This window comes from Theropithecus gelada, chromosome X (assembly GCF_003255815.1).
Source record: "Theropithecus gelada isolate Dixy chromosome X, Tgel_1.0, whole genome shotgun sequence".
NCBI lineage: Eukaryota > Metazoa > Chordata > Mammalia > Primates > Cercopithecidae > Theropithecus > Theropithecus gelada.
Window position 1 is genome coordinate 21,466,658 of NC_037689.1, and position 27,053 is coordinate 21,493,710.

The 27,053-nt window shown below is 38.0% G+C and overlaps 1 protein-coding gene across 1 annotated transcript in view; it reads right to left on the minus strand.

The window, feature by feature from the left end:
* Positions 1–933: 933 nt before the first annotated feature.
* Positions 934–27,053, minus strand: part of XK (X-linked Kx blood group) — a 41,168-nt gene continuing 15,048 nt past the window's right edge. The window contains exon 3 of the mRNA XM_025371951.1: positions 934–1,760. Coding sequence (XP_025227736.1) covers positions 934–1,760 — 827 coding nt within the window. The remainder of the gene's footprint in view (positions 1,761–27,053) is intronic.

Genomic DNA, 27,053 nt, shown 5'->3' on the forward strand with positions numbered 1-27,053 from the left:
CCTCTTCCTTCAAATAATGAAAATGAAAATTCCCTATACACTGGAACTAAGTGAGAGATTTCTGTGGGGCTTTCTAAAAAACCCTTAAGTTAACCAAGGTAACTCTTCTAAAATGGTCCTGACAGGCAAGGAATGGGGAGGCAGGAGTAAGATGGTAAGAATTCTACTTACATAAGCCTCCATCATTTTGATGTTTTAACACCCCTCCTGATCCAGAATTTCATCAACATACCAAAGAATCACAACTTTCCTAAAATTCCAGGGCTTCCATAGCCAAATTTATCACTCATTTCTGCATTCATGGATGCTGAGGGACAAGGTCTCCAAATCTAGGCTCTTGAATCAATTAGAGACAGCATGCCAGGGTGGTTACAGTTGGCTATGTACAAAAAGCCCTAATAAGATGAAAATGAAACCTCTATTCAAAAACCAAACTTGAACAGCCCTCCCTGAAAGCTCTGACGGGAATGATGTTGCTGATGGCAAAACCCTAGTAATCTTTTTTGGTCACCAGGACAGCTCTTGGGTGAAAACTATGTTCAGGGATCATAAAACTTCAGGTTACCCAAACCAGCACTCTGGAAAACTAGAGAACAGGTAAGCCCCTCTCCTCATTCTATCTAATGAATCTAACCAGTACAATTCAGATTTGAGGGGTAACTTGTCAGTGAAAAGGCCAGTAATGCCTAGAAGAACATAACATGGTTACCTGTGAACTGTGAAGCCTTGGGTTGCCCCTTCAACACTCAGAGGTTTCCCTGGCTTCTTCCCATATAGTTCTACATACCCAAGAGCTCTATAAAGAGGAGCAGCTCACAAGGAATTAACAGCTAACTTCCTGCCTTGTTCCCTGTGTAGGGCTCATTATTTGTATGAATAACGGGTATCAAACCCAGAAAATAATATGCCTGTGCCCTGAGACCTTGGGTCCCATTAAGCAGAGCAAAGATTTTCAGCATTCAAGAACTGACTAGGCTCAGGACTTGTTTTACTGCTAGAAGGTGTCTCATCTCTATCTCTGGATGACTGTAGATCTGACTTTCCTATTGGCTCACAGGGTTTTTGCCGCCTGCAGGCCCAGCAAAAACACCTGAGCCACCTCTGAAAGCCTTCAGAAACACTGGAGGAAAAGAGCTTTTTGCAAGGGTGGAAGAACTGATAGAATACAAGCATGAAGAGAATGGCTGTGCAGTACCCAACGAGCAGCTGCAGGACCAACAGAGGTGCGCACACATACATATAGATGTCAGTCTTGAAAAGATACCACAGGAGGAGGAGGATGGCATTCTCAATGAATCTCATCATGTAATACACCAGTAGCTGGTACCAATTATGGGACTTGCTGATGAGGTCAGGGCTGTCAATTTTCAGCTGTACAGCAGACCAGCAGAACATGTTGATACCAGTATAGAGTAAAGTTAGAAAGCATAGTACAATGGTGGTGCCCACCCGACTGAGGGCCTTCTCTATGTTCTCAGGGAATGGGGAACCACTGCACCAGAAGAGGATCCAGGGGTACAAGAAGAAACTGAAGAAGTTGATGAGTATTATAACCACCACCCAGGTCTTCAGGACGGAGGTAAAGAGGACCAGGACTACAACTCGAGTGGCAATCTCAAAGCTCCTCCACAGGAAGATACAGACATAGGCCAGAGGCTTCACTTTGACTTCATACTCATCGTACTTGATTTTGATGGCTAGGATGTTGCAGCGCAAGGCTCCATACACAATGGACAACAGGGATATGGTCATGAGGAGACCTGGGGAGAAAAGAGAGAGTATCATCAAGTCTCACCTCCACTAGGAATCCTACTGCAGCAGACACTCTGTCAGCACCCCACCCACATTCCTTGAACTCTTCTGTTTTATGTGCACAGCCTGACTTCCAGTTGTCAGCATCTGCCCACTGTGCTTGAGTATGTTTTCCAGACTGCAGAAAGCTGCTGCATCCAGATGCCTGTCAGGCTGAAGTGCCATGAATTAATACTCCCAGGAGCACCCTCAATGCCCCAATTCTAGCCCAGATTAAGAGCTGGAATACAAGTACTATGGCTTCCCCATCCATTAGATAGAATATCTCTGAGACATGTGTTCTATGCCATTTCCTAGTACTTTCTCATTGGATTAACTTCTAGTCACCCATGGTGATAGTCGTCTAATAGTTGTCTCCCTTTATTGGCTGTCTTCCCTTCCCCACCTCATTTCTCTTCTCCCGCACTCCTTACATCTTCCTCCCAAAATATATGCACTCAAATTCTTCTCATAGGGTCTGCTTCAGGGTAAGTCACACTAAAATACATTCCTGACCTCATCTGGGCCCGTCTGAATATGTAGAGTCCTTTATATGGTGTGTTTTGTTTTCTCAATTGGCTTCTAAGCTTCTGGGGAATCAAGACTGACCAACCAAATCTGATATTTCCTCTTGATGTCCTTCAGCACATACCAGCAGTAGATATACAAACAGTAATAAGTTGCTCAGTATGTTCCTTTATATCTGCAGGTTCTTTTAAACTGATACACTGACTATAGAATACTCACTGTGGTTGCATTCTTTTTTTTAAATTTATTTATTATTATTATTATACTTTAAGTTCTAGGGTACATGTGCATAACGTGCAGGTTTGTTACATATGTATACTTGTGCCATGTTGCTGTGCTGCACCCATCAACTCGTCAGCACCCATCAACTCGTCATTTACATCAGGTATAACTCCCAATGCAATCCCTCCCCCCTCCCCCCTCCCCATGATAGGCCCCGGTGTGTGATGTTCCCCTTCCCGAGTCCAAGTGATCTCATTGTTCAGTTCCCACCTATGAGTGAGAACATGCGGTGTTTGGTTTTCTGTTCTTGTGATAGTTTGCTAAGAATGATGGTTTCCAGCTGCATCCATGTCCCTACAAAGGACACAAACTCATCCTTTTTTATGCATTCTTAAATTCTGTGGGGAACTGAAGAAACGAGAACTTCACTGTTACTGAGAGTCAATCTGTCTTGGGATGAAAGTCCTTAGCATTTCAAGAAGTCTCAACTCCACCTGTTTATTTCTTAAAATGACTTATGGGTAATGGGTTTATCCAGTTTATAATAGAAGCAGAAGTTTGGGGAGACAAGATGTAGCTCATTTAAATGGAAAGTGGTATTACATTCCAGAGCACAGCACTGTTGGCCTTGAGTTGTACTATCTAAGATATATGATGCCAACCCATAAGTAGACTGTGGTCAAAACTGAAATATAATCACTTACTACAGGCTGCCAACATCTCTAAATACTGGCACAAGGAAGGATGGGAAGCAGGGCTATGAGTTAGGAAATGACAGCCTGGCTCTCGTTTTATTCTCGTCTCACCAGTTTACGCTGAAAAAATGGCAACCTCTCTAGGTTCTGTTTTCTCACCCATAAAATTGAGATAATACCTTTCCATGCCTGCTGCTTCATTTTTAAAAAATATCTTGAAATGTTTATTTATTCATTTTAATAAACTTTATTTTTAGAGTAGTTTTAGGCTCACAGTAAAGTTGAGCAGAAGGTACAGAGATTTCCCATATATTCCCTCACCCGACACAAGCATATCAACAACCCCCAGTATCAACATCCCCCACCAAAGTGATACATTTTTTTACAACTGATGAACCTACACTGACAGATCATTATCATCCAAAGTTTACAGTTTACATTAGGGCTTACTCTTGGCATTGTACATCCTATGGGTACATTGGACATTATACATTGGACAAATGTATAATGACATGTAGCCACCATTACAGTATCATACAGAGTAGTTTCACTGCGTAAAATTCCTCTGTTCTCCACCTATTCATCCCTCCCTAGTCTCCAACTCCTGGAAATCACTGATCTTTTTATTGTCTCCATAGTTTTATGTTTTCCAGAATGTTATATAATTGGAATCATACAGTATGTGTAGCCTTTTTAGATTGACTTTTTTCACTTAATAACATACATTTAAGTTTTTTTCACCATATCTTTTCATCACTTGGCAGCCAATTTCTTTTTAGTGCTGACTAATAGTTCATTATCTGGATGTGCCATAATTTATTTATCCATTCACTTGTTAAAGGACATCTTGGTTGCTTCTAGGTTTTTACAGTTACGAATAAATTTGTTATAAACATCCATATGTAGATTTTTGGAGGGGCATAAGTTTTCAACTCCTTTGGGTAAATACCAATGGGTGTAATTTGTTTGCTGGATCGTAGGGTAAGAGCATGTGTATTTTTTAAGAAACCTCTCAACTGTATTCCAAAATGATTGTACCATTTTGCGTTCTCAACAGCTATGAATGAGAGCTCCTGTTGCTCCACATCCCCACCTGTATTTTCTTTAGTCAGTGTTCTGGAATTTTGCCAATATATTTAAGGTGGATAACATAATATTCTGATATACATATATACTATAAAATGATGACTATAGTCAAGCTAATATATCTATTACCTCATATAGTTACCTTTTCTGTGGGAGAACACTTAGCAAATTTCAGGTATTATTAACTATAGTCACCATGCTGTATATTAGATCTCTAGAACTTACTTATCTGACATAACTGAAACTTTGTATCCTTTGACCATCATCTCCCTATTTCCCAGACCCATCCCTGCCCCTAGTAACTACTATTCTATTCTCTGGTTCTATCAATTTGACTTTTTTAGATTACACATATAAATGAGATCATGCAGTAAGTTTCTTTCTGTGCCTAGCTTATCTCACTTAGCATAACATCTTCCAGGTTCATTCATATTGTTGAGAAATGGCAAAATTTCCTTATTTTTCAAGCTTAGTGATATTCCATTCCAATAGGTATATAGTAGTACCTCATTATTGTTTTAATTTTTATTTCCCTGATAACATATAATGTGGAGTATCTTTTCATATGCTTATTTGCCATCTTGTCCATCTTTGGCAAGGTGTCTGTTAAGGTCTTTGGCCCATTTTTTTTAACCTGATTGTTTTCTTATAGTTGAGTTTTAAGGGTTCTTGGTACATTTTAAATAACAGTCCTTTATCAGATAAGTCTTTTGCAAATATATTTTTTCAGTCTGTGGTTTGTCTTTTTATTCTCTTGACAGTGTCTTCTGCAGAGCAGTAATTTTTTATTTTAATGAGTTAAGTTTATTAGTTCTTTCTTTCATGGATCATGCCTTTGGTGTTATATCTACAAAGCAATCATCAAATCCAAAGTCACCTAGATTTTCTCCTATGTTATCTTCTAGGAATTTTATAGTTTTGTATTCTGTATTTAGGTCTGTGATCCATTTTGGGTTAATTTTTTGTGAAGGGTGTAAGGTCTGTGTCTAGAGTTTTAAAAATTATCATTTTTCCATTGTATTGTTTTTGTTCTTTTGTCAAAGATCAGTTGACTGTTTTTATGTGGGTCTATTTCTAGGCTCTCTATTCTGTTCCACTGATCTATTTGTCTATTCTTTTGCCGCTACTACACTGTCTTGATTGTTATAGCTTTATCCATGCCTGATTCTTAAAATTCAATTCCATGTAATTCTGTCCATGTAACATAATTGTCTCTATCTAAATGTACAATTTAAAATGCATAGGAATAAATATTTTTCTTATTTAAGTTATGAACAAATGGAAAAACATCTATATTTGGTAGACATAAAAACTCTGAAGCTTTGGCATTTATTTGCCTGGAAGAGAAGCTCATTCTTACTCAAAGCGTCAGTTTTTCTCATAGTTTTTTGGCACTGACTTTAATTAATGATGCCATTCACTGGAAAGACGGGAATCTACTAATCAAATTTAAAAAGTAGAAACACCATTACCTGAGTTGACCGGGGAGTAATTGGACTGTTATTTTTCCTGAGAGGCTAATTCAATGGAGCATTGTAAAGCAGAATATATTAGTGATATACTTTGTGTATTACTTATACATGTAAGTGTGGTTACAAACTTCCAAACTCTAAGGATCCAGTATTAAATCATTTTTTCATAGTCCTTATGTTTTCTCCACTGTAAGAAAAATAAGTGCAGAAGATGAGCTAAACACAAATTATTACAATCTAAGTTAAGTAGTCACACATATACGGTATTTATATTGTTATATTTATGGTATTTTGACTCCAAAATATTTATTGCTTTAAGCAATACTATGGCCCACATAATTTTTTCTAGTATCTATCCATTTTTCTCTTGTTCAGTCAATTATTTCCAAATTACATCTTTTTCTCTATCAAGAGAATTAGGCAATTATTACCCGGTTGGTGCTTAGTAGTAATCAACCACAGAAACCTTCTGAGAATGCATAAAACATATTTTGAAATCACTGGCTTTAATCATCATTCATACTGTTGGGTACTCACTACAAAATGTCACAGATAGAAATGGGGTCAGGGAGGGAGACACATTTGGGAGACAAGAAGCTTGTACAAAATGATTCCAATGTACATTTCCAGCTCTAGACTTAAGCTGTCATCTAATGAATGACGAGGATGATGCTCATGCAAATACCTACTGATTCAGACTTAAATGGAGAAAAGTTACCTGACAATATTTCCCAACCTTATCTTCACAGAGCCAATACAAAAGGGGATAAATTGGCAGTATTGCCTATTTAAGTGGCATTTCACAGAAGTCTAACATCCCCTAGTAATCCTAATCTCATTTCCTAGGTGTGTGTATGGATGGAGGCATTTTGCTGTTTTCATCATTATTAGAAGGGAAGACATTACTTTAGGTAAAGCTAAAAGGAAGGCTTTGGCAATATTTCAAACCCTTGGCACACTCCTAAAGCTTCCTCCTACCCAATTCCAGCCAAATGAACTTTTTTCAAATGAACCTTCCTAATTCACAGAGAAATTAACTGTCACTAGGCATGGATTTGTTCATTTCCTGACTTAACACCAAAAACTTAATCTTTATGTAAAGTTATGGAGAATATTTTCTTTCCCAGAATTCCTTTTAGGAAAGGAATTTTATTTATAGGACAAGGGAACAGTTTGACTGTTGCTTTAGAGAGATAACACAAGCTGCCTATAAGATGGAGGATGGTAGATGGTTGCTTTCTGTATTATGGTTACTCTCTGTAGATACTGAATCTTCAGTAAAATGACTGAACTCATGAAATGCTTTTGTAGAATAGACTTTTCAAAAAAATTAGTGAATGACTTCAAAGAGGAAACTGGGGAAGCCAAAGGGGATATGGAGTGCAGTGGCAGAGGGAAACTGGAGGAAGTTAGCACAGCAAGCTTCTGAAAATTAGAATTTTCAACAGATTTCTGAAAGACAGTAATTTTTACTTGTTTTCTTTCAACTCAGTGAACAAAGAGTCTTTCTTACGATCTGGAGCCAGGATCTCCCCACCTGCACTACACTCTATCACTTGCCTCCTCAAAAACTTTGCTATATCAATTATCATCTTTCCCTTCTAAATTCTCAACTACTCCCTTAATCCTGACTCTTTTCCCCTAGTGTATGAATCTGCCTATGTAAGCTGCATCTTAAAAAAAATCCTTCATTGGTAAAAACACATAATTGTTGAAGACGTGATAGATGCATGGGGGTTCATTATAATATCCTCTCAATCTTTTTGTATGTTGAAAAATTTCTATAATAATGAAGCTATAATTCACATACATTTAAAGTGAACAATTTAATGATTTTTTAAATATTCACATATAAGTGCAACCATCACCAGTCAATTTTTAAAAGTTTTCATCACCTCAAAAAGAAACCCCATACACTTTAGCTATCAATTTTGCCCCCACTGGTCCTAAGCAACCACTAATACACTTTCCATCTTTAAAAATTTCCCTATTCTGGACTTTCATATGAATAATATAATAGAACATGTAGTATTGGGTGACTGGTTTCTTTCACTCACCATAATGTTTCTAAAGTTCATCCATGTTGTAGAACGTACCAGTACTTCATTCCTTTTAATGGCCAAATAATATTCCATTGTATGGATATACAAGACATTGTCCATCCATCAGTTGTTAAACATTTGGATAGTTTCTACCTTTTGGCTATTGTGAATAGTGCTGTTGTGAACATTCATGCGCAAATTTTTGTGTGAACATATATTTTCTTTTCTCTTGAGTTTATAGAAGTGGAGTTGCTAGGTCATATGGTAACGTAATGTTTAATTGTCAAAGGAACTTCCATAGTGTTTTCCAAAGTGGGTTGCACCATTTTACATTTCAACCATTATTCTATAAGGATTCCAATTTTTCCACATCTTCATCAACATTTCTTATTATCTAACTTTTTAATTCTAGTCATTCTAATTGGTGTGAAATTGTATCTTGTGATTTTGATTTGCAATTCCCTGATGACTAATAATTTCCAGCATATTTTCATGCGCATATTGGCCATTTGTATATCTTTTTTGGTTGCTTTTCGTTCTTAACTATGAATCAAACTCATAACAGATTTCACATTGCTCTAAAGGTATCTCAAAAAGTGTGCCAGAATTCAAAGCCCAGATCTGCACAGACTAAATATATATTATAGAATAAAATGTTAAAAATGCTCAACATCACTAATCATCAGAAAAACGCAAATTAATGCGTTTCTGATAATTGATAATGAGATATCACTTTATACCAGTCAGAATGGCTATTATAAAAAAGTAATAAAAATAACAGATGTTGGCAAGGATGGGAGAAAAGGGAATGCTTATACACTGTTGGTGGGAGTGTAAATGAATACAACATCTATGGAAAACAGTGTGAAGATTTCTCAAAGAACTAAATAGAGAACTACCATTTAATCCAGAAATCCTACTACTGGGCATCTACCCAAAGAAAAATAAATCATATTAAAACGATACCTGCACTCATATGTTTATTGTAGCACTATTCACAATAGTAAAGATATATAATCAACCTATATGTCCGTCAATGGATGACTGTGTAAAGAAAATGCGATATGTAATGGAATACTACTCAGTCATAACAAGAGAATGAAATGTCTTTTGCAGTAACATGGATAGAACCAGAGGCCATTGTCCTAGGTGAACTAACTCAGAACAAGAGTCAAATACCATATATTCTCACTTAGTGGGAGCTAAATAATGTGTACACATGGACACACAGTGTGAAATGATAGACACTACAGATTTGGGAGGATGGCAAAGGATAAGAAATTACTTAATGTACATTGTACATTAAGTACATTAAGTACAATGTACATTATTTGGGTGATGGATACACTAGAAGCTCAGACTTCACCACTATGCAATAAATTCACGTAACAAAACTACTTGTACCTCTGAAATTCATACAAATAGAAAAAAGGAAAAGAAAAAACGGATAAAGTATTAGTCTTGTGGCCATCAACAAACATTTAAAACGACAAAAAAAGTACAATTTCATTTTCTCATGCTTTTTGAATTCCCTAAAAAAGGCATCAAAAAGCAAAAGATTTCCACGTTAGCATGGCAGATTAGCTTGTTTAATCCATTATTTCTGTCAAGAACAACTAGGTAAACATCTGTTCAAAGACATCAGAGATCTTCTAAAGCAGTGAGTACTCCTGGAGCTAAGACATTTGAAAGAAAAAAAAAAATCTCTAGAGAAAATTCTGAAGCTCTTTTTCCCTCAAGACATTTTCCCAAATGAAAGTGAGTACTAAGAGACAAATAATATGAATACAACTTATAGCAATCTCTCAAAGCTGGTGGGTATGGGAACAAATATTGACATTCAGGCCCCATAATGATCCTAGTGTACACCCAAAGCTTTCTGGTAGAAACTCAAAGGACATCAGGAGTTAGGGTGACTAGAAAGAGATTAAGCCCTCTCAAAGACTGATATAGGTTTCAACCATCTCAAGTCATTACTGAGTCAAGTTGATCTGCATCTAGTCCATCTGGCTGCCATAAACAAAAGCAAAATCTTCCTGGAGAAAGATAGTTCATGCAGAACCTCAAAATTTCTCCAATTTTTTCTTACAAATACCTGGCATTAAATTAAAAATAACATGGTATGCCAACAACAAAAAATGACCAAAATCCAAAAATAATCATAGATAATAAAAATAGACCTATAGGAGATACAGATTTTGTAACAATCTGACATAGACTTAAAGTAACTATAATTTATATGTTTTTAAAATTGTGTGACAAAATTGGTAAATTATCAGAGACTGGAAACTATTTTAAAAATTCAAATGACAATTCTAGAACTAAAAAAAAATACCATAATTACAATTAAGAAATCAACAGATGGGTTTAATAGCAGATTAGATACAGCTATAAAGATAATTAGTACTCACTAGAAGGTAGGTCAGAAGAAAACACTCAAATGGAGAAACAAAAAGCATGAAAAACTTATGGTAGAGTGAAAATGTCCCAGATAGAGAAAAAGAGAGAGAAAGAGAGAGAAAAGAATGGCTCTGACGCAATATGTGAAGCAATAAAGGCTGAGAATTTTCTCAAACTGCTAAAATATCAAACCACAGATTGAGGAAATGCTACAAAACTCAAGTAGGATAAATATGAAGAAAACCACAACTAAGCATATCATGTTAAAATTGCTGAACACCAAAGTCAAAGAGAAAGTCTTTAAAAGCAGTCAGAAAGTATAAGTAAACAGATGAACTTCAAAGGAGTAACAATAATGACAGAGGACAGTAGCATCTCAACAGAAATAATGGAAGCCGGAAGATGAATGATAACCTAAAAGTAGGAAGTAACACAGTCCCAAAGATGAAGGTAAAATAAATACATTTTCTGTCAAAACAAAAATGAGGAGAGGGAATTTGTCACCAGCAGATCTGCACTAAAGGAGAGATGCTAAAAGTAGTATTTCAGGCCCATAAGAAATGATCCTATGTGGAAGCATGGAGATACAAGAAGGCATGAACAAGGACCAAAAGGGTAAATACAACTCAGTTTTGTAATGAGTGAAAATACTTGAATAGTCTTTTCACACATGTGTATGCATGCACACACAAACGCATGCACACACAAACACGTACACAAACACATCCCCAAAATGGCCACTAAAGACATGAAAAGAAAATTAGTCCATTATTCATCAATAAATGCAAATTCAAACTACGATGAGATATTACACACCTACTCCATCACAGAAAGTAAAACCAAGTGCTGGCAAGGATATGGAGCAACTGGAACTCTCATACACTGCTTATGGGAGTGTAAAATGGTAAAACTGCCTGTGCAGTCTCTACTTAAGCTAAACATTGACATTGCTTTTGGTCCAGCAGTTCTACTCCTGCATATACATGCAACAGAACTGTATATATATGTGTACTAAAAGGCCAGCACAAGGATATTTATAGAAGCATTATTTGTCATAGTCACAATCTGGAAATAACCTAAACATTAATCGAAAGCAGACTGTATCAATACATTGTGGTATATTCATACAATGGAATATTATACAGCAATGCTAAGGAACAAACTTCTGTTACAAACTACAACATGGATAACTTTCATGAATACAGTGTGAGTGAAAGAAATCAGAACTCTGATTCCATTTACATAAAATTTTAAAACCCAGGAAAAAATAATCTGTGGTGTGAGAAGTCTGCTTTCTGCTTAGTGGTTACCTTTCGGGGAGGTGGGTGAGGAAAGTAACTGAAAAGAAACATAAGGAGTCTTTTGGGGATTCTGATACTCTTCTGTTTCTCACCTTGGATAGAGAACTACATGAGTAAGTTTACTTTGTGATAAATCAATATTTGCCCTTATGATGAGTATAGTTTTCTGTGTGTCCTTTATGCTTCAATAATAATATGTATTTGAAAAAACTAGGTACACTGTTACTATACTTAGTAGGCACTCAATAAATGTTTATTAGATTAGAATTTTTAAAGGCAAAAAGGACTATCATTTCATTATTATAATGGAGTTGTTTCAGATATATTTTTCCCTACCCTGGCAAAATGCCAAGTAGAAAATAGACATGGCATAAACCCCTACTTAGATTACTACAGCAAAACTCATTCTGCAATATAACCAGTATGATGCCCTAGTATTGTTAAAAGAAAATTCTTAAAGTCTTAGTGACTAAGATCTCACTGTTACCAAAATCTCTCTTGAACATCTGTCAGTTTACCAGCTGTTTAGCCAAAAATTGAGGACTTTTCCTTCAATACGTATTTATATCTTGTCCTCAGAATTGTGAGAACAAATACTATGGCCCATCACTCACAACCCACATGACATGATTATAACTGTATACTCTATAATCCTTAGAGATCCTGAGTGATTTTGTTCTTTTCTCCCAGATGTATTTTGATTTCTTGCCTAAGGACCTGGATGATAAGATCTCTTCCAGTGCATCTTTCTTATGCAAAAAATTATTGCACTCTTATTTCATGCCAAGGGACTATTGTAAGAATTTTACAGCTATGAATCACTCACTTCTAACAATTCTATAAAGTAGATACTGTTACTATCCTCATAATAGAGATGAGAAAGTGGAGACATAGAGATGTTAAATAACTTCCCAGAGATCACTCAGGTTAACAGAGCTGGAATTCCAATCTAAGTAGTCTTGCCCCAGAATCATAGCCTTAACCAGTAGGCTCTTCTGCCTAAATAAATAGAATTACATCTATTTCCCTAGCAGTGGTCTCAGCTCCACATTTTATCTCTTTTGTTACTTGAAGGCAGGAAGGAGTCCGCTACCCTTAAAACTCAGGACCTCAAGGAGTCTGGAGAATCCACCAAGGGTACTTTGAGGATTTGTTCAATTCTTCCTTGCTTCCACTGAGCCCAAATTTCATGTCTGTCTTCTATTATGTGAGTATTTCATATGTAAAGACCTTCTGAAATCATGCTGGTTAGGCACCTGAGAATGGGTAAGCCTCACTGTGCTAAGCTGGTTTCTGAGAATTGCCTCTCAAGGAATAACCAATGATCAGAGAGAAGTGGGGGCAGAAGCAGATCCCTCTATCTGCCCTAGCAACTTGTCCTCCTCCTTCCTTATCATCCTGCCTCAGGCAGAGAAAGGGGCATCAGTAGTTGAACTACACACACACACACACAAAAAAAAAAAAAAAAAAAAAAACCTTCCTTTCAATAGCAGATCAAGGAAGTAAGATCCTAGACTCATATATGGGGCCCTCTATCAGCAAAATGGAAGCAGCAAAATGGTATCTAACAGCAAAATGGTAGCAAGACCACTCAGAATCCCAAGACAGAATTTCTCTATTCTACTGCAGATTTTCAGATAGGGCAAGGCATCACAAACCCTCTTAAAATGTAGCTACTCATGTACAGTGAACCTTGTAAATAATAAAGCATGGCCATTAGACCCTCCATGACTGAAGCAATCTCTCGTATTTTTTCTTTTGCCAACACTTGAACCATAGACACTCACAAATATTTGCATGCACATTCTTACCTCCACTAATCTTTTCAACTACCACAATAATCCTCAGTGCATTTTTCTTCCCAAATCTATCTTCCCTTCCCTCTTTTCCAAATACTTTATTTTTTGTTCTCCTTATTTTATGGTCATGTTTGATACATGTCCATGGTTGTAAACAACATGAAAGCCTTTTAGAAACAGGTAGGATAAAAAGAATGAAAAACAAGTGGTTTGGACCTTGCAAGGATATCACTTCTTCGATGTGTGATTATACATACTCAGTGCCTCTAATTCTATGCAGCACTACCAAGACCTACTTACTTTACGGAGATGTGGGTGAGGAATCAGAAGGCCTATACGGGATACTGGATTATTCAAATTGTTATATAAGCAGCAGTTACATGTTTCACTAAACTCAAGCACAGCCTTGACAAGACACCCTTGTGTGGGGGTGGGTAGGAGGCATATGTCTTCCCACTAAGTACCACTAAGTAACTTCCATTGACTTGTGGCCACAAACTCCAGGAAAAACTCAGAGCCAACATCATGCCAAAGCCAAACCTAAGCAAAAACTCTTGGTGGGTGGATGGAAACATTCTCCCCCCTGGCACATTTGGAGGTGGGTTTAATTTAGGAGGAATGAATATGAACCCACCTTCAAGTCTTGCAGACTTAATATAATCTTATAATAGGCATATACCATTATGCAATCATATGGACCATTGTTTAGGCTGCTACAGCAGCTATGTATACTATACTGACTATAGCTGAAAATGACCTCTGGTGCAGAAAACCACTAAATGGAATTGTTAGAAATGTAAGCCAATAAAGTAAGAAAAGTACCAGAGCATCCAATCTACTATCAGATATATACAAGCTATTTCTTTCTTGGATTTGCAATATGTGACACAGACCATAGATGGTCTGCAAAATCTAAAATATTTTTCTTCTATCCCTTTACAGAAAAAGGTTGGCCACCCTACAATAGAACACTTTTCTGCCACAAAAATGAATAAACTAAGTTTACATTCATCAATGTGTATAGTTCTCAAAAATATAATGTTGACTGAAAAAAAAATGCAAGTTTCAGAAAGTTATTTGCAGTGTGATAAAGTTTAAAGACCTACAAAATCAATATATCCTATTTATGGATACAGTGCCTATGCAGCAAAGTTATAAATCATGCACAAGAATGATAAACTCTGAAATCATGACAAGGAAGACTCACAGGGTGCCCCAACTATACTATAAATTTTATTGCTTAAAAAGGAAAAAAATACATATCTAAAGCAAACATGTCATGTAAAGATTTGATAAAGCAAAGAGGAAAATATACATATACACACACATATATACACATACACATATATATACACACACACATATGTATATATTTGGAAATATATATACATACATATATATGTATATATTTGGAAATATATACATATATACTTATACACCTATATAATGCTTTTCTAAAGAATCCTAACATACCAACAGAGCTGTAGACTATTGAGCAACAATAAATGTTTTATTTAAACCATTAAGTCTTTGGTGGTTTGTTTTTCAGCAACAGCTAGCTGATACAGCAGAGACCTCTCACCCCCTTTCCAGGCATATGGCACCACAGTCTTTATTCACTCCAGGCTATTCCCTCAAGTCTCCCTCCTTCAGGAATATACAAATGAAAAACAGGCCTCAGTCACTATGCTCATAAATACTCCTAAACTCCAGGGTACACACAACAAGCCATCTCTAAGGGAGGTAAGCAACTGAGATAGGCCTATGGGTTCCCAGCTTCGTAAGTCAGGGAGTGACTTGACTACCCTTGTTGCTAGCACCGTTCATCTTGAAATTCTACTTTAAGTGGCTTCTGGAAGGGAGGAAGTAACCTATCACCATAAATAAGTTACAGAAGATCCTCTTCTCTTCTGCCCCTTCTCCCCATGTAAGTCCTTTTAGAATTGGAAGGTATGGGTATGTGAGGTTGACTGTGGTAGTGTTAGTTTGTTACTCTCAGAAAATCCTGAGAGAAGAAAACTGGACAGTCCTTAGTGGCTTTTTTTCTGAAGGTAATATATTCAGCACATGGGCCAGATGTCATTTCTGGAGGAAAATGAAAAGTCCCACTTAATTTCTTATTATATAAGAAATAATTTCTAACAATGAGTACTTCACCAATAGAAGTGTCTTTTGAATACTGACAGCTCCACTGCTGAATATAATCAAGCAGAGGCTGGTGGAATACCTTTCAGGGACACCGAATAAGTGGTTTCTACAGAGTGTGCAAAATCAAACATGATGATCTCTTAGGTCCCTTCCATGTCTAACATTCTCCAACTCCACAAGAAGCAGTATTGGTTAAAACAACTAACATTGGGCCAAGTGTCCAAAAACTGGGTCTTGGTCTTGGCTTTGGGCCCTTAAACTTCCTAAACCTCAGTGTTGCAGATACTGTGGGTCTCCAATTTAATTGGTATCCTTCCTCTCTTCTTCCTTAAAGGCAGAACTCTAATTCTGATTAGGTGCTGCTCATCCTTCCACGTGTTCAAGGAAGATGATCCCAGGTTTGACCACTGGAGTAAATAAAGATTAATATAGACCAGTCTCCTAACTTATTCTGTGTCACAGACAAATACAAAAATTATACTATTTGTAATTTGTATTCATTGGGTTAAGAGGATGAAACTGGTCTATCCACTCCAGGCCTTGCCCAGCTGTTCTGTAGGGTCAAGGATATCTACACCTCAGAGAAATCTGTAACTTCGTTTTCTATTCCTGTACCTAGAGATTGGTTTGGCATGGACATGTGACCCAATCTTGGCCAACGGAAACGGAATAGAATTATGTTGAAAAAACGAGGCATTCCTCCCTAATAAAAAGAAGTACACAGGAAGAAACCTCCCTCTTCATCATGTCTGCATGTAATGTCTAGACCTAAAACTACCTGTAGATGTTTTAAAACATGGCTCCTGAAGTCCTGTGGAATACCACCCGTCAACAAGTGGGGTCTACGTTTTCTCTTCTTGAATCTAAGATCATGTGACTCCTAAATAGGATCAAGCAAAAATGATTCTGGTTTCCAGGCCAACATATTAAGACACAGAAAACTTCTACTTCGTGTCTCTTGGAATCCTCACTCTTAAGATCTAGCTTCCATGTTGTAAAAAAGCCAAGAGAGGTCCACATGGAAAAGAACCAAGGCCTCCAGCCCTCAGCCCCAGCTAAGCAACCAGTATTAAACAGTACCAAATTGCCAGCCCCTAGTCAAGCTGCCTCAGCTGATGCCACACGGAGCAAGGCAAGCCCTGTGGATACCTACACAAATTACAAAATCATAAGCAAAAGAAACCACTGCTATTACTTTAAGTCACTACGTTTTATGGTGGTTTGTTATGCAGAAATACATAATAGATACATGGTCCTCTTGCAATCATCAGGGGAGACACCAATAAGAAACCAAAGAAAACAGATAAAAAGATGGAAAGTGCCTGGATCCTCGACACTGTTGTGCTAATAAGTTAGTCAACCGTAGGATCACTCTGCCTCTGAACTTATTATATGAGATAATACATTTTTACAATTTTAAATTGCTTTTAGTTGCATATTCTATCACTTGCAATGAAAACATCTCAAATGATACCCTCACTTTTTTCATCTATGAAATTGAGATTAATTGGCCGGGCACGGTGGCTCCCGCCTATAGTCCCAGCACTTTGGGAGACCCAGGTGGGTGGATCATGAGATCAGGAGATCAAGAGCATGCTGGCTAACACAGTGAAACCCCGTCTCTACTAAAAAACACAAAAAACTAGCCGGGCATGGTGACGGGCGCCTGTAGTCCCAGCTACTCAGGAGGTTGAGGCGGGAGAATGGCGTGAACCCGGGAGGCAGAGCTTGCAGTGAGCCGAGGTTGCGCCACTCCGCTCCAGCCTGGGCGACAGAGCGAGACTCTGTCTCAAAAAAAATAAAAAAAAAGAAAAGAAAAGAAAGAAAGTAATTGAGATTAATTTAACTTCCCTGCCTAACTCACAAAAAATACCTTCCGTGATAACAGTTAGGTTTTTTTCAACATTCACTGACCTTACATTGAGCAGTCATATGTGTCAGAACTGGGCATGCACAAATGAGTAAGACAAAAATCCACAGCCACCCAGAGTAGCCCATGATCAATCACTCTCTCTTTTGCAACAAAAACTTATACTCATTGTGAAAGCATGAAACACAGATAAATGGAAAGAAAAAAAGTACCCCATATTCTCGCTATCTCAGGACAACAACTAATTGATATTCCAGTGTATTTCCCTTCATACTTTCTGAAGTTTTGTGTTTTGTGTTTTTGTGTGTGAGTATACACATGCAAAAAAAGATGATGTTATGCCAAAAGTTTATAAGCTTACATCACGTAAAGCACCACATACAAACATAAAAAGCTATGCCTTCAACTCCCTCCTCACAATATTCCTCTATGAATATATGAATTAAAGCTATTATCATTAGATTAGTTCATAAAATACGGTTGGTCCAGAAAACAGACAAAAAATTAAGTAAGGTTTTTTCAGAATCTAGCCAATGTGTCCGGCCAAGGTAGATCTCTGGGCAGCGATCTGATCAAACAGAAGATGATTGCATCAGGTTATCAAAGTTCAGAGAAGTGTGGTATAAAATTAGACCTAAGAATCCTAGCCTATTTAGCCTTCCCCCAAATACAGCAGAAGTGAAATTGCAGGAGTGAGTTATTAAGAGCGCTTTCCTAGTAATCCAAGAGTCAATAAACACCTCTGAAATCACTAATTCAAACACCCTATCCTGACCACCACCTTCTACCCATCTGACTTGCTTGCTTAAGAGCTACTACGATTGGTTTTTTTAAATTTTTACCAAGTCCTCCAATGAAACAAATCCTCTATTTTCCCACATCCAGCTAAGAATACTTGGTGCAAAACTTCATTCATTCTCTTGCACAAACCTCAAACATGCTTATCCTTCAATTCTATCACATCATCTGTGACTGAAATTGTCCCTGGATGAACCTAGCTTTCTTTTTCACAGCTGCATATGCCTGGCCCACTGTGATTCAAATTATCATATCTATTTAGATGACTACTCTCAAACTGAAGAGCTTGAGGCAAGCATCTGGGTACAGGTGGTTCATTTGGGAGGTAAGCCTAGAAAGCAGAATGAAGGAGTTGGGTGGGAAGTGGGAGAGGGGAGGAAGCAAGGCTACTAAAGACTATATTTTTAAACGGGTTACCACTGTGGCAAATGAGGCTCATTCCCACTGGAGATCCACAGAGGATTGTGTAAATTGTACCCCAAATTATCCATCTAAAGGACAGAGAGGCTGAGGTCTTATCCATCAACTACCATCTCCCTTAGTTTGGGGTGGCCCCGTGGGCATTACCTTACCCACACTTCTCATCAGTACCTGAGTTGCATTCCCTGCCAGAGGAGAAAGGCCTGTGGCAGAAAGGAAGAGAAACACTGCAGTATGTGCTGCGACACATGCTCAAGATAGGATGTTGGCAACGTGCACAGAATCTTTCACCACAGATGCATGGACATACGTCTCAGAGCATCCAAGGCCTGCTATCAGCCTATGTATCTCTCCAGGCTACACAGCCATTCCTGCCTCCATACTAAATCTTAAAAATCTCTTATGGTATGTCTTCTTTTAGATGTCCCACAGACACCTCCAACTAAAAATGACAGAAACTGAGAGGAGTCAGAAACACATCATGGATTTAAACTTTCTGAGAGAATTTGCTGATGGCAACAGCATGGGGCTTCCTCAAATGAGTGATTTTGCCAATGGATGAGGCTGTGAGGAGCCCTGCCAGGCTCTGGAACCCAGGCATCAGCAATTCTTCTTGAATTGGGACATGTCAATTAGACTGACTGTCCCACCCCTAAAGAATCGGTGGCACTCAGGCCTGTGCACCGGCATTTCTGCATTCTGTGGGGCTATGTAACTCCTGTTGTTGTTGTTGGTCTTGTTGCTTTTCAACTCTAGGATACAGGCTATCTGACAGGTCACTGACACATACTGCAAAATGCATTGTTCAACACAGGTTCAACTGTCTTCCCTCTCAAAATGTCATACAAGAAGTTTTGTTTCCAATTACATACTTATTTTGATAACTCTAAATAATCCTTAGTTGGTTCTCTTTTATTTTATTTATTTATTTTGTATTTTTAGTAGAGACAGGGGTTTCACCATGTTGGCCAGGCTGGTCTCAAACTCCTGACCTCAGGTAATCCACCCACCTCAGCCTCCCAGAGTGTTGAGATTACAGGTGTGAGCCACCACACCTGGCCATAACATCTGTTCATTTCCTTATGCGTAAACAACAGGTTCACATCTGTATGAGCAACATAATTTTACCCTTTGAAAAATATATTTTAACCACTTTGGAAGTCATAACAAGATGTCCAACTGATTCACCTGTAAGAGTCAGGTAAACATTGCTGACAAGGAAGTGCACCTCGTGAGCAGTTAAAGCCTAGGCATGTCCTTTCTTCGCTCTCATAGGTGAATCCAGAGCACCAATAGAGCTTTGTTGACACCCTCGTTTTCTCATTTGAAATCCTCTCTACAAATTTTGTGTTTCTATTTTGTTCTGGTTCACTTACAACCATTAAGTTATTCCCCTTTACCATTGAGAGAAATGGTTTGAAATCCGATTTTAAGGTCTAACAATCTGGAGATCTAAGTGCATCCATGGTTTAGAGAAATCTAGTCCCTATTGGGTGACGGGCAACAGAAAGTCTGGTTTGTCACCCTTTTTGTTAGTTTATTTTTCTAAGCTCAAATCACTTAAGAATTTCATGCCCTTTGACAGGAAAAGAGCTATTAAAATCTGGACTGGGGAGATTTTCTGATTTTGTGTTCAATCTTGATCCATGCCTGAAATTGAAGAATTGAAGCTACAAACTCTATTTCTAGCTGTAGGTCTATATGTCTGTAATATCCTCACTCTGATTGTACGAGTGTATAATGTTTTCCTACCTATGCACAGTATTAATACGTTAGATTATAAAGTCTCCCAAATTAAAGGAGTTCTATTCTGATTGGCATATCTAGACAAGTAACTGCTTATATAAATTGAATATAACTAGAATTTCCTAAAATACGCAAATTGTACTATTGATTTTTAAATGTGCTAGTCTAAAAAATATATTATCCTAGAAACCAACTCAAAACCATTTTAAGAATTCAGATTTATATAATTTATGTAACTCTTTGGCAAATAAGACTAGTTTAAGACTTTGAGTTTAATGTAAACATCTCTGATTTATCAGTGTCATATTTAATACAAGCATATATTTTTATACTCTTGGGTATGTTTTTCCTAAACTTATACAGCTTTTTGATCAAATGAGCTAGAATTATTCCTGTCAAATATTTAAAATTACTTAAAAACTTAAATCTATTTTTAAGCAACTTGAATCACTGTTCTGATAAATTTGTAGTTCCATAGTAATGAGGTTGTGTAGTATGTTACCTTGAAGAGCATTTCCAAAATTTTTAGATAACTGAAGATCTTGGCTATTCATTGGCTTTCCAGATCATTTCTAAGTAAGACAGAATTCTGAAAAATTGATCAGTAAGCACAGTTTTCATTTATACACCATTGCTTGTTATTCGTACATGCCACAAAGAGGCTTTATCTTTGAGTCTGTAAATGAACATTTTCATTTCTGCCACACTGTGGAATTAAATAAGGGAAGTATGTGGCTGGATAAAGCTCAGTGAAGTATATTCATGAGATTGGTTAGGCTGCTAAAATGACAGAAATTCACAATTATCTACTCCCTGGTTTTCTTTGTGAAATACAAGTAGCTGCTTAAAAGTTATTATTAATACAAGTGAATGAGATTACTAGGAATCTCAAGATAATGAAATTTTTATTATGGGCAAAAATGTATATTTCTGTTCTAAAGAAAAATGACTTGTTCCAGGATGGGAATGAGGAAGAATGGTGAAGGATAAAACCTGAGTGAATAAAGAAAGTTGTAGGAGGTTTGCAGAAAGAGTCTGAAAAGGAACACAGTTTTGTGTTAACATTTTGCCAAATCTGGCTCAGTTTTGATGGGTTTATTTGTGAGACTGTCAAAGTAAATAGTGGGTTATTTAAAAGCAAATATTTCATTGAAACAAATCTAGAATTAGTTTTTCTGTGAAAATGAGTTTTCTTGGAGTATTGGTCTGTTCTTAATAAAAGGTTGTAAAAGATTACTTTTGGCGTGTATTTGTTTCCTATAACTGCCATAACACATTACCACAAACACAGTGGCTTAAAACAACAAATGTTTGTTGTCTTAAAGTTCTAGAGATCAGAAGTCTGAAATCAGTTTGGCTGGGCTGAAGTCAAGGTGTCAACAGGGGCATGCTCCCTCCAGAGGATCAAGGAGAGAATCCATTTCCTTGCCTTTTCCAGCTTCTACAACTGCATTCCTTGGTTCCTGCCTCTTTCCTCCATCTTCAAAGCCAGCAGTGCAGCATCTTGTTTCACTCCTCACATTGTCTTCTTCCTCTGTGATCAAACCTGCTGCTGCCTCTCCCTTATACGAACATTTGTCCCGGGCCCACCTGCATGACCTACAATACAATAATCTCCCAACCTCAATCTCTTTATCTGCAAAGTTCCGTTTGCCATATAAAGTGACATATATAGGTTTCAGAGAGTAGAAAGTGAATATCTTTGGGGTCATAATTTAGCCTAAAATATTACCTATGTAATCCTGCCCTAAAAGTAGGGATTCTGCATCTTACCACAATAACACTTTTTTCCCCTAACTTTATCTTGCCCTTGATTATTCTCTTCAAAAAAAAAAAAAAAAAAAGTTCTCCATTAAGAATGTATTAAGGTCTTTTGTATGTTTATCCAAATATTGTACTGTCACTTTAATTAACAGATAGCCAAGCTACAACCATTCATGTACTCAGCCACCCATGATCCTAACTTAATTCTCAAATCTCCTAGCAATTTTGCCTTTCAAAATAAAATTCAAAAGTTTAAATGAAATAAAATGAAACTCTATAAATCTTTTACACTTAGACTTATCTTTGAGATGTCCAACAGAGTACCTAGAAAATAGGAAAGATTTGTTCTTTCACCTTATAAAAAGATAGATATTAGATAAAATTAGTTTTGCTTCTGTTAGTATTGATGAGTTGCATGGAAAAAAGTAAAATCAAAAGAGGTGGTCTCCAGCCTGGGCAACATAGGTTAGATCCTGTCTCTAAAAAAAAAAAAAAAATTAGCCAGGCATGGTAGTGTGTACCTGTATTCCCACCTACTTGGGAGGCTCAGTGGGGAGGATGGTTTGAGCCCAGGAGTTTGAGGCTATGGTGAGCCATGATTGTACCACTGCACTCCATCCTGGGTGACAGAGTGAGACCCTGTATAAAAAAAAAAGAAAAAAAAAGAAAAAAAAGAAAAGAGGTACTCAGCCTTCCCTAGATAAAATCTGAATATGAAATACATTATTAGTATAAACATTTCAGAAGTTCTAGATTGTATGAGAAGTTCCTAGAGATTTGTCAGTGCCCCCACAGTCCATAGTATGTTTCTAATTATCAGAGTCCTGCTAGTGCTTTCCTTCATGATATTAGGCAACAAAATTATGGTATTAACAGTCATCATTTCAGTAGATTTCTAAAACTATTTAGTCACAACTTTCCTTTTAAGTTTTATGAAGCATCTTCCCTCACGGCTTTTTAAGTTGAGGATGCACATCAAACCTTTTTATGGAGGTTTAGTAAAATACAGATGTCTAGAATCTACCATAGACTTACTTCAAAATATGATTAATCATTATGCTGACATACATTTTGTTCAAAACTTTTTTACATTGGCTTTATTATCTTATTTTGTATGTCACAATTTCTTCTTCAGTTGTATTATTTTTGTTATGTACTTCCACTGGACTTTTCACTTTATCACAAGTCGTAAGTGAACCATAGGCACTTTAAGTCTCTATCACCTCCAGATGCTTTTTTTTTTTTTTTTTTTTTTTTTAATTCTTGTTGCCCAGGCTGGAGTGCAATGGTGCGACTGCGGCCTACTGCAACCTCCACCTCCCAGGTTCAAGCAATTCTCCTGCCTCAGCCTCCCAAATAGCTGAGATTACAGGCATGTACCACCACGCCCTGCTAATTTTGTGTTTTTAGTAGAGACAGGGTTTCATCATGTTGGTCAGGCTGGTCTCGAACTCCTGACCTCAGGCTATCCACCCACCTTGGTCTCCCAAAGTGCTGGGATTACAGGAGTGAGCCACCATGCCCGGACGATACTTTTTTTTTTTAAGAATTGTAGTCTCACTTTGTGGCCCAGGCTAGAGTGCAGTGGTGCAATTGTAGCTCACTGCAGCTCAGAACTCCTTTGTTCAAGAGAGTCTCCCAACTCAGCTTCCCATGTAGCTGGGACTACAGTTACATACCACCATATCCAGCTAATTTTTAAAATATTTTTGTAGAGACGGAGGTCTCACTATGTTGCCCAGGCTGATCTTGAACTCCTGGCCTCAAAGGTTCCTCTTGCCTCAGCCTTCCAAGTTGCTGGGATTACAGGCATGAGCCAGTATGCCTGGCTCTCCAGATAGTTTTTGATTTACACTGATGCTTCCCTAAAGGCCCTACAATCAGCTACAGGAGGGAGATTTTTGTCTTCAGCAAAGAAGGATTGTCTTAGAGCACCATGAAAAAGGTCAGTACCTCAAGTACTTCAAAGACTAGGCTCTTGAACACAGGCTTCTCATGCCATCACATTGCCACATTTAAGACAATGGTTAGTGGACAGATCAGAATTACCGGAACACCTTAACTGAGACATATTTGTGTTCATAACACAGTTTAACACAATGTCCAGTGGAACAAGACCTAGGTTTGCAAAGTCCAAAGACTTATACTATAAAATCAGCACTTTTCTCCTAACTTGTCTGGCCTTCCCCAAATAAAGCACAAATGAATATTCTTGGGACTGAGTTATTGAGTGCTTCCCAAGAAATCCAAGAGATCCTAACACCTTGGTATTGAAGACTTTAGCTTATTTTTCTCAGAGGAGAACATTAAACACTTTCTCTTTTGAGACCCCTTTTTCAGGATACAGTAGAGGAAGGAGCCCCAGGCCATCATTCTACTGTGCTGCCCACTCACCATGTGACTTTACAAGAACTGATTACCATCACTGGGCCTCAGTGGCCTCAGCTGTATAATGGAGGCCCTAAAAGAATCATGTCCTCTGAACCCTATGTACCCATTTTCCATAGAAATATTTTGTTAGGAAAAGAGCACAGTCATAATTATACATTTCTAGCTGACCTTTGAAACAATTTTTCCATTTTCCTCACTGGAAAGTGATGGGTCCCCAAGTAAACTACACTGTAGGAGACCAGAACCCAGTTCTGCCTCTTCTTTCAGTATGTTGTCCCTTCTTGTCACGAAGACTCCCTTTCACAGTTGCCTTGGTGAATTCTTTTTATCCTACATTTCAGAACTCAACAATCTTACATCTAACATGCCCCACTGATGCTAATTGTTTTCCTTAATATTTTTTGGTTTAACAGAAGTAGTTCAGCAACATTTTCACCAGTATTATGCTAAAGTCCTAAATATAAGAGGGATAAATCTGTTTTCATGAAGACTCTGAAGGAGAAACAATACCAACTGCAAGTCCTGCTTACTGCTTTTCGTTAGATTTAAAATCTAAATCTAAATCTAAAATCTAAATCTAAAAAGTTTGAGGACTGGTACAATGAACTGTCTGTTACCAGTCAGTTACGATAAGTATGGACATTGAGAGCTGGCATTAAGGAATCTGTATACATCTGATTTAGCCACATTTAAATTAGTGGGCTCACTTTTTGAACAAGGTATATACCAGTGCAGTTGTTAAACTTGAATGACAAGTCAAATATGAGTGGCATACTAGTAATACAACCACATATCAGTTCACAATGTACTGGAACAAGAAAAACAAGGAAGTTTGCTTGGTCCTACCCCAATGATATTTTGAGAAGCACTGCACAATATACTACTTCATTAAATGAGATTGATTGTTCTGAATACTGTGGACTTGTAATTAATTTATAGTGAAAGTAACAAACTCAAGTATCTCCATTAATCAGACAACTACTATAAATTAATGAAGTGGATCAAATATAGGACCTCATAGGGAAGAGTGTGGAAGGAATGTGGCAAACCAGAGGTCCAGTCTTCATGGAGCAGTAGCTAGTCATCTCTATGTGACTGTAATCATGTATACCCTCATTTCTACTTCTCAAGAGAGCCAGAAATCCAGACTTCCAGGTAAAATGTTATTGATTTTCAAATGCTACCAGCTTATTAATTTTCTTTTAAGATGTCTGCTTAGAACTAGCAAACCTATCCGCCATCCAGTTTGAGTTGTAAGATGCCACTTTGTAGACTGTGCTTTAGGAAATAATATATTAGAGATTAGCAGTGTCAGGGTTGTCCTTAGGGCCATGTGGAAGATGTGCTTGTCTAAATCCCAGAAGTCTTTCTTGCCATATCATGTCCACTGAACCTCATATTTCGAGGCACCTCATTGTCAAGCTGCTCACCCCACCACTGCATGATTCCTTATGGAGAGCCATGGAGCACTCCCAGCCTTAGCCCAGCTCCTTGCTTCCTCTTCTGTGCATTTGAGCTGCAAGTAGGCCTCTCTCTAGCAACTCCAGGTGGGGAGTCTCCTTCAGCTCATCACTTCATGGCGACAGCGCCCCCTCCCCTGGCCGAAGTGAAATATCTTTGTGTCCAGGACATGGGTTTCTCACAGCCTAGTTTTTAAACACGAGACCGCTATTTACTTCATTCTCGGGACACTCCTGTGAATTAGCCAAAGGGCAAGCTGGGTCCTTCTGCTTAGACAGAGGCAGAGAGAGGGCGAGTCACAAGGCAGGAGGAGCAAAGGGGACACAAAGAGGAAGGGCTCTTCCTCTGCCAGGCACTCTCCTGTCTCTCCACAGGGTTCAGCAGGATGTGGCTCTCATAGCCAGTGGCCCAAGTGCCCAACAGTAACCTGAGAACCAGGCCCAGATGCACCCCGGGGAAGCCTGCCTGCATGTCTGGGGTTAGGGAAGGAGACAGATGCAGCTGTTTATTAGGGGTCACACTGTGCATATCCCAAGTGGACCCAATCTTTGGGAAAACTAAAGATAAGGGACTCTTATTACCGCTGTTTTACACATGAGCATGCCTGCCCAGCAGGAGTAAATGAAAGTCCAAGATCACATGGTCAGAAAGTGGTGAACTAGGATCTCAAACCCAGGTTGTCTGATCTGTTATTGAATCTGGCTGGGCAGCCTCCTGGCCAGCAGGCAGCAGAATGCGGCCATAGAGGATCCAAAGAACGGGTGAAAATCTAAAATAAGGACATTCACAGGCAAGGGGACAGATTGTTACAACACTTGATGTGACACCTTTTTTAAACAGTTCAGAGCACAAGTTTTTAAAAGTACAGTACATGCTCATGAAGGCTGTTTTGAACATGGTTTGGAAGCTAGTTATCTTTGGAAAAGATAACTTGGAGGGTCTATGGAAACTGAATAAAGGTGGTAGCTATGGCAGTAGCTTCACCCACTTCACCCAAAAAAAAAAAAAAAAGTACAGTACATGCTTTAGAGGCCATCACTCGAGACAGAATTACACAGGTTATTTGTATACCCTTGAACCTGTTTTTGGCCATTGATAACTCTATGCTGTTCTATGAAA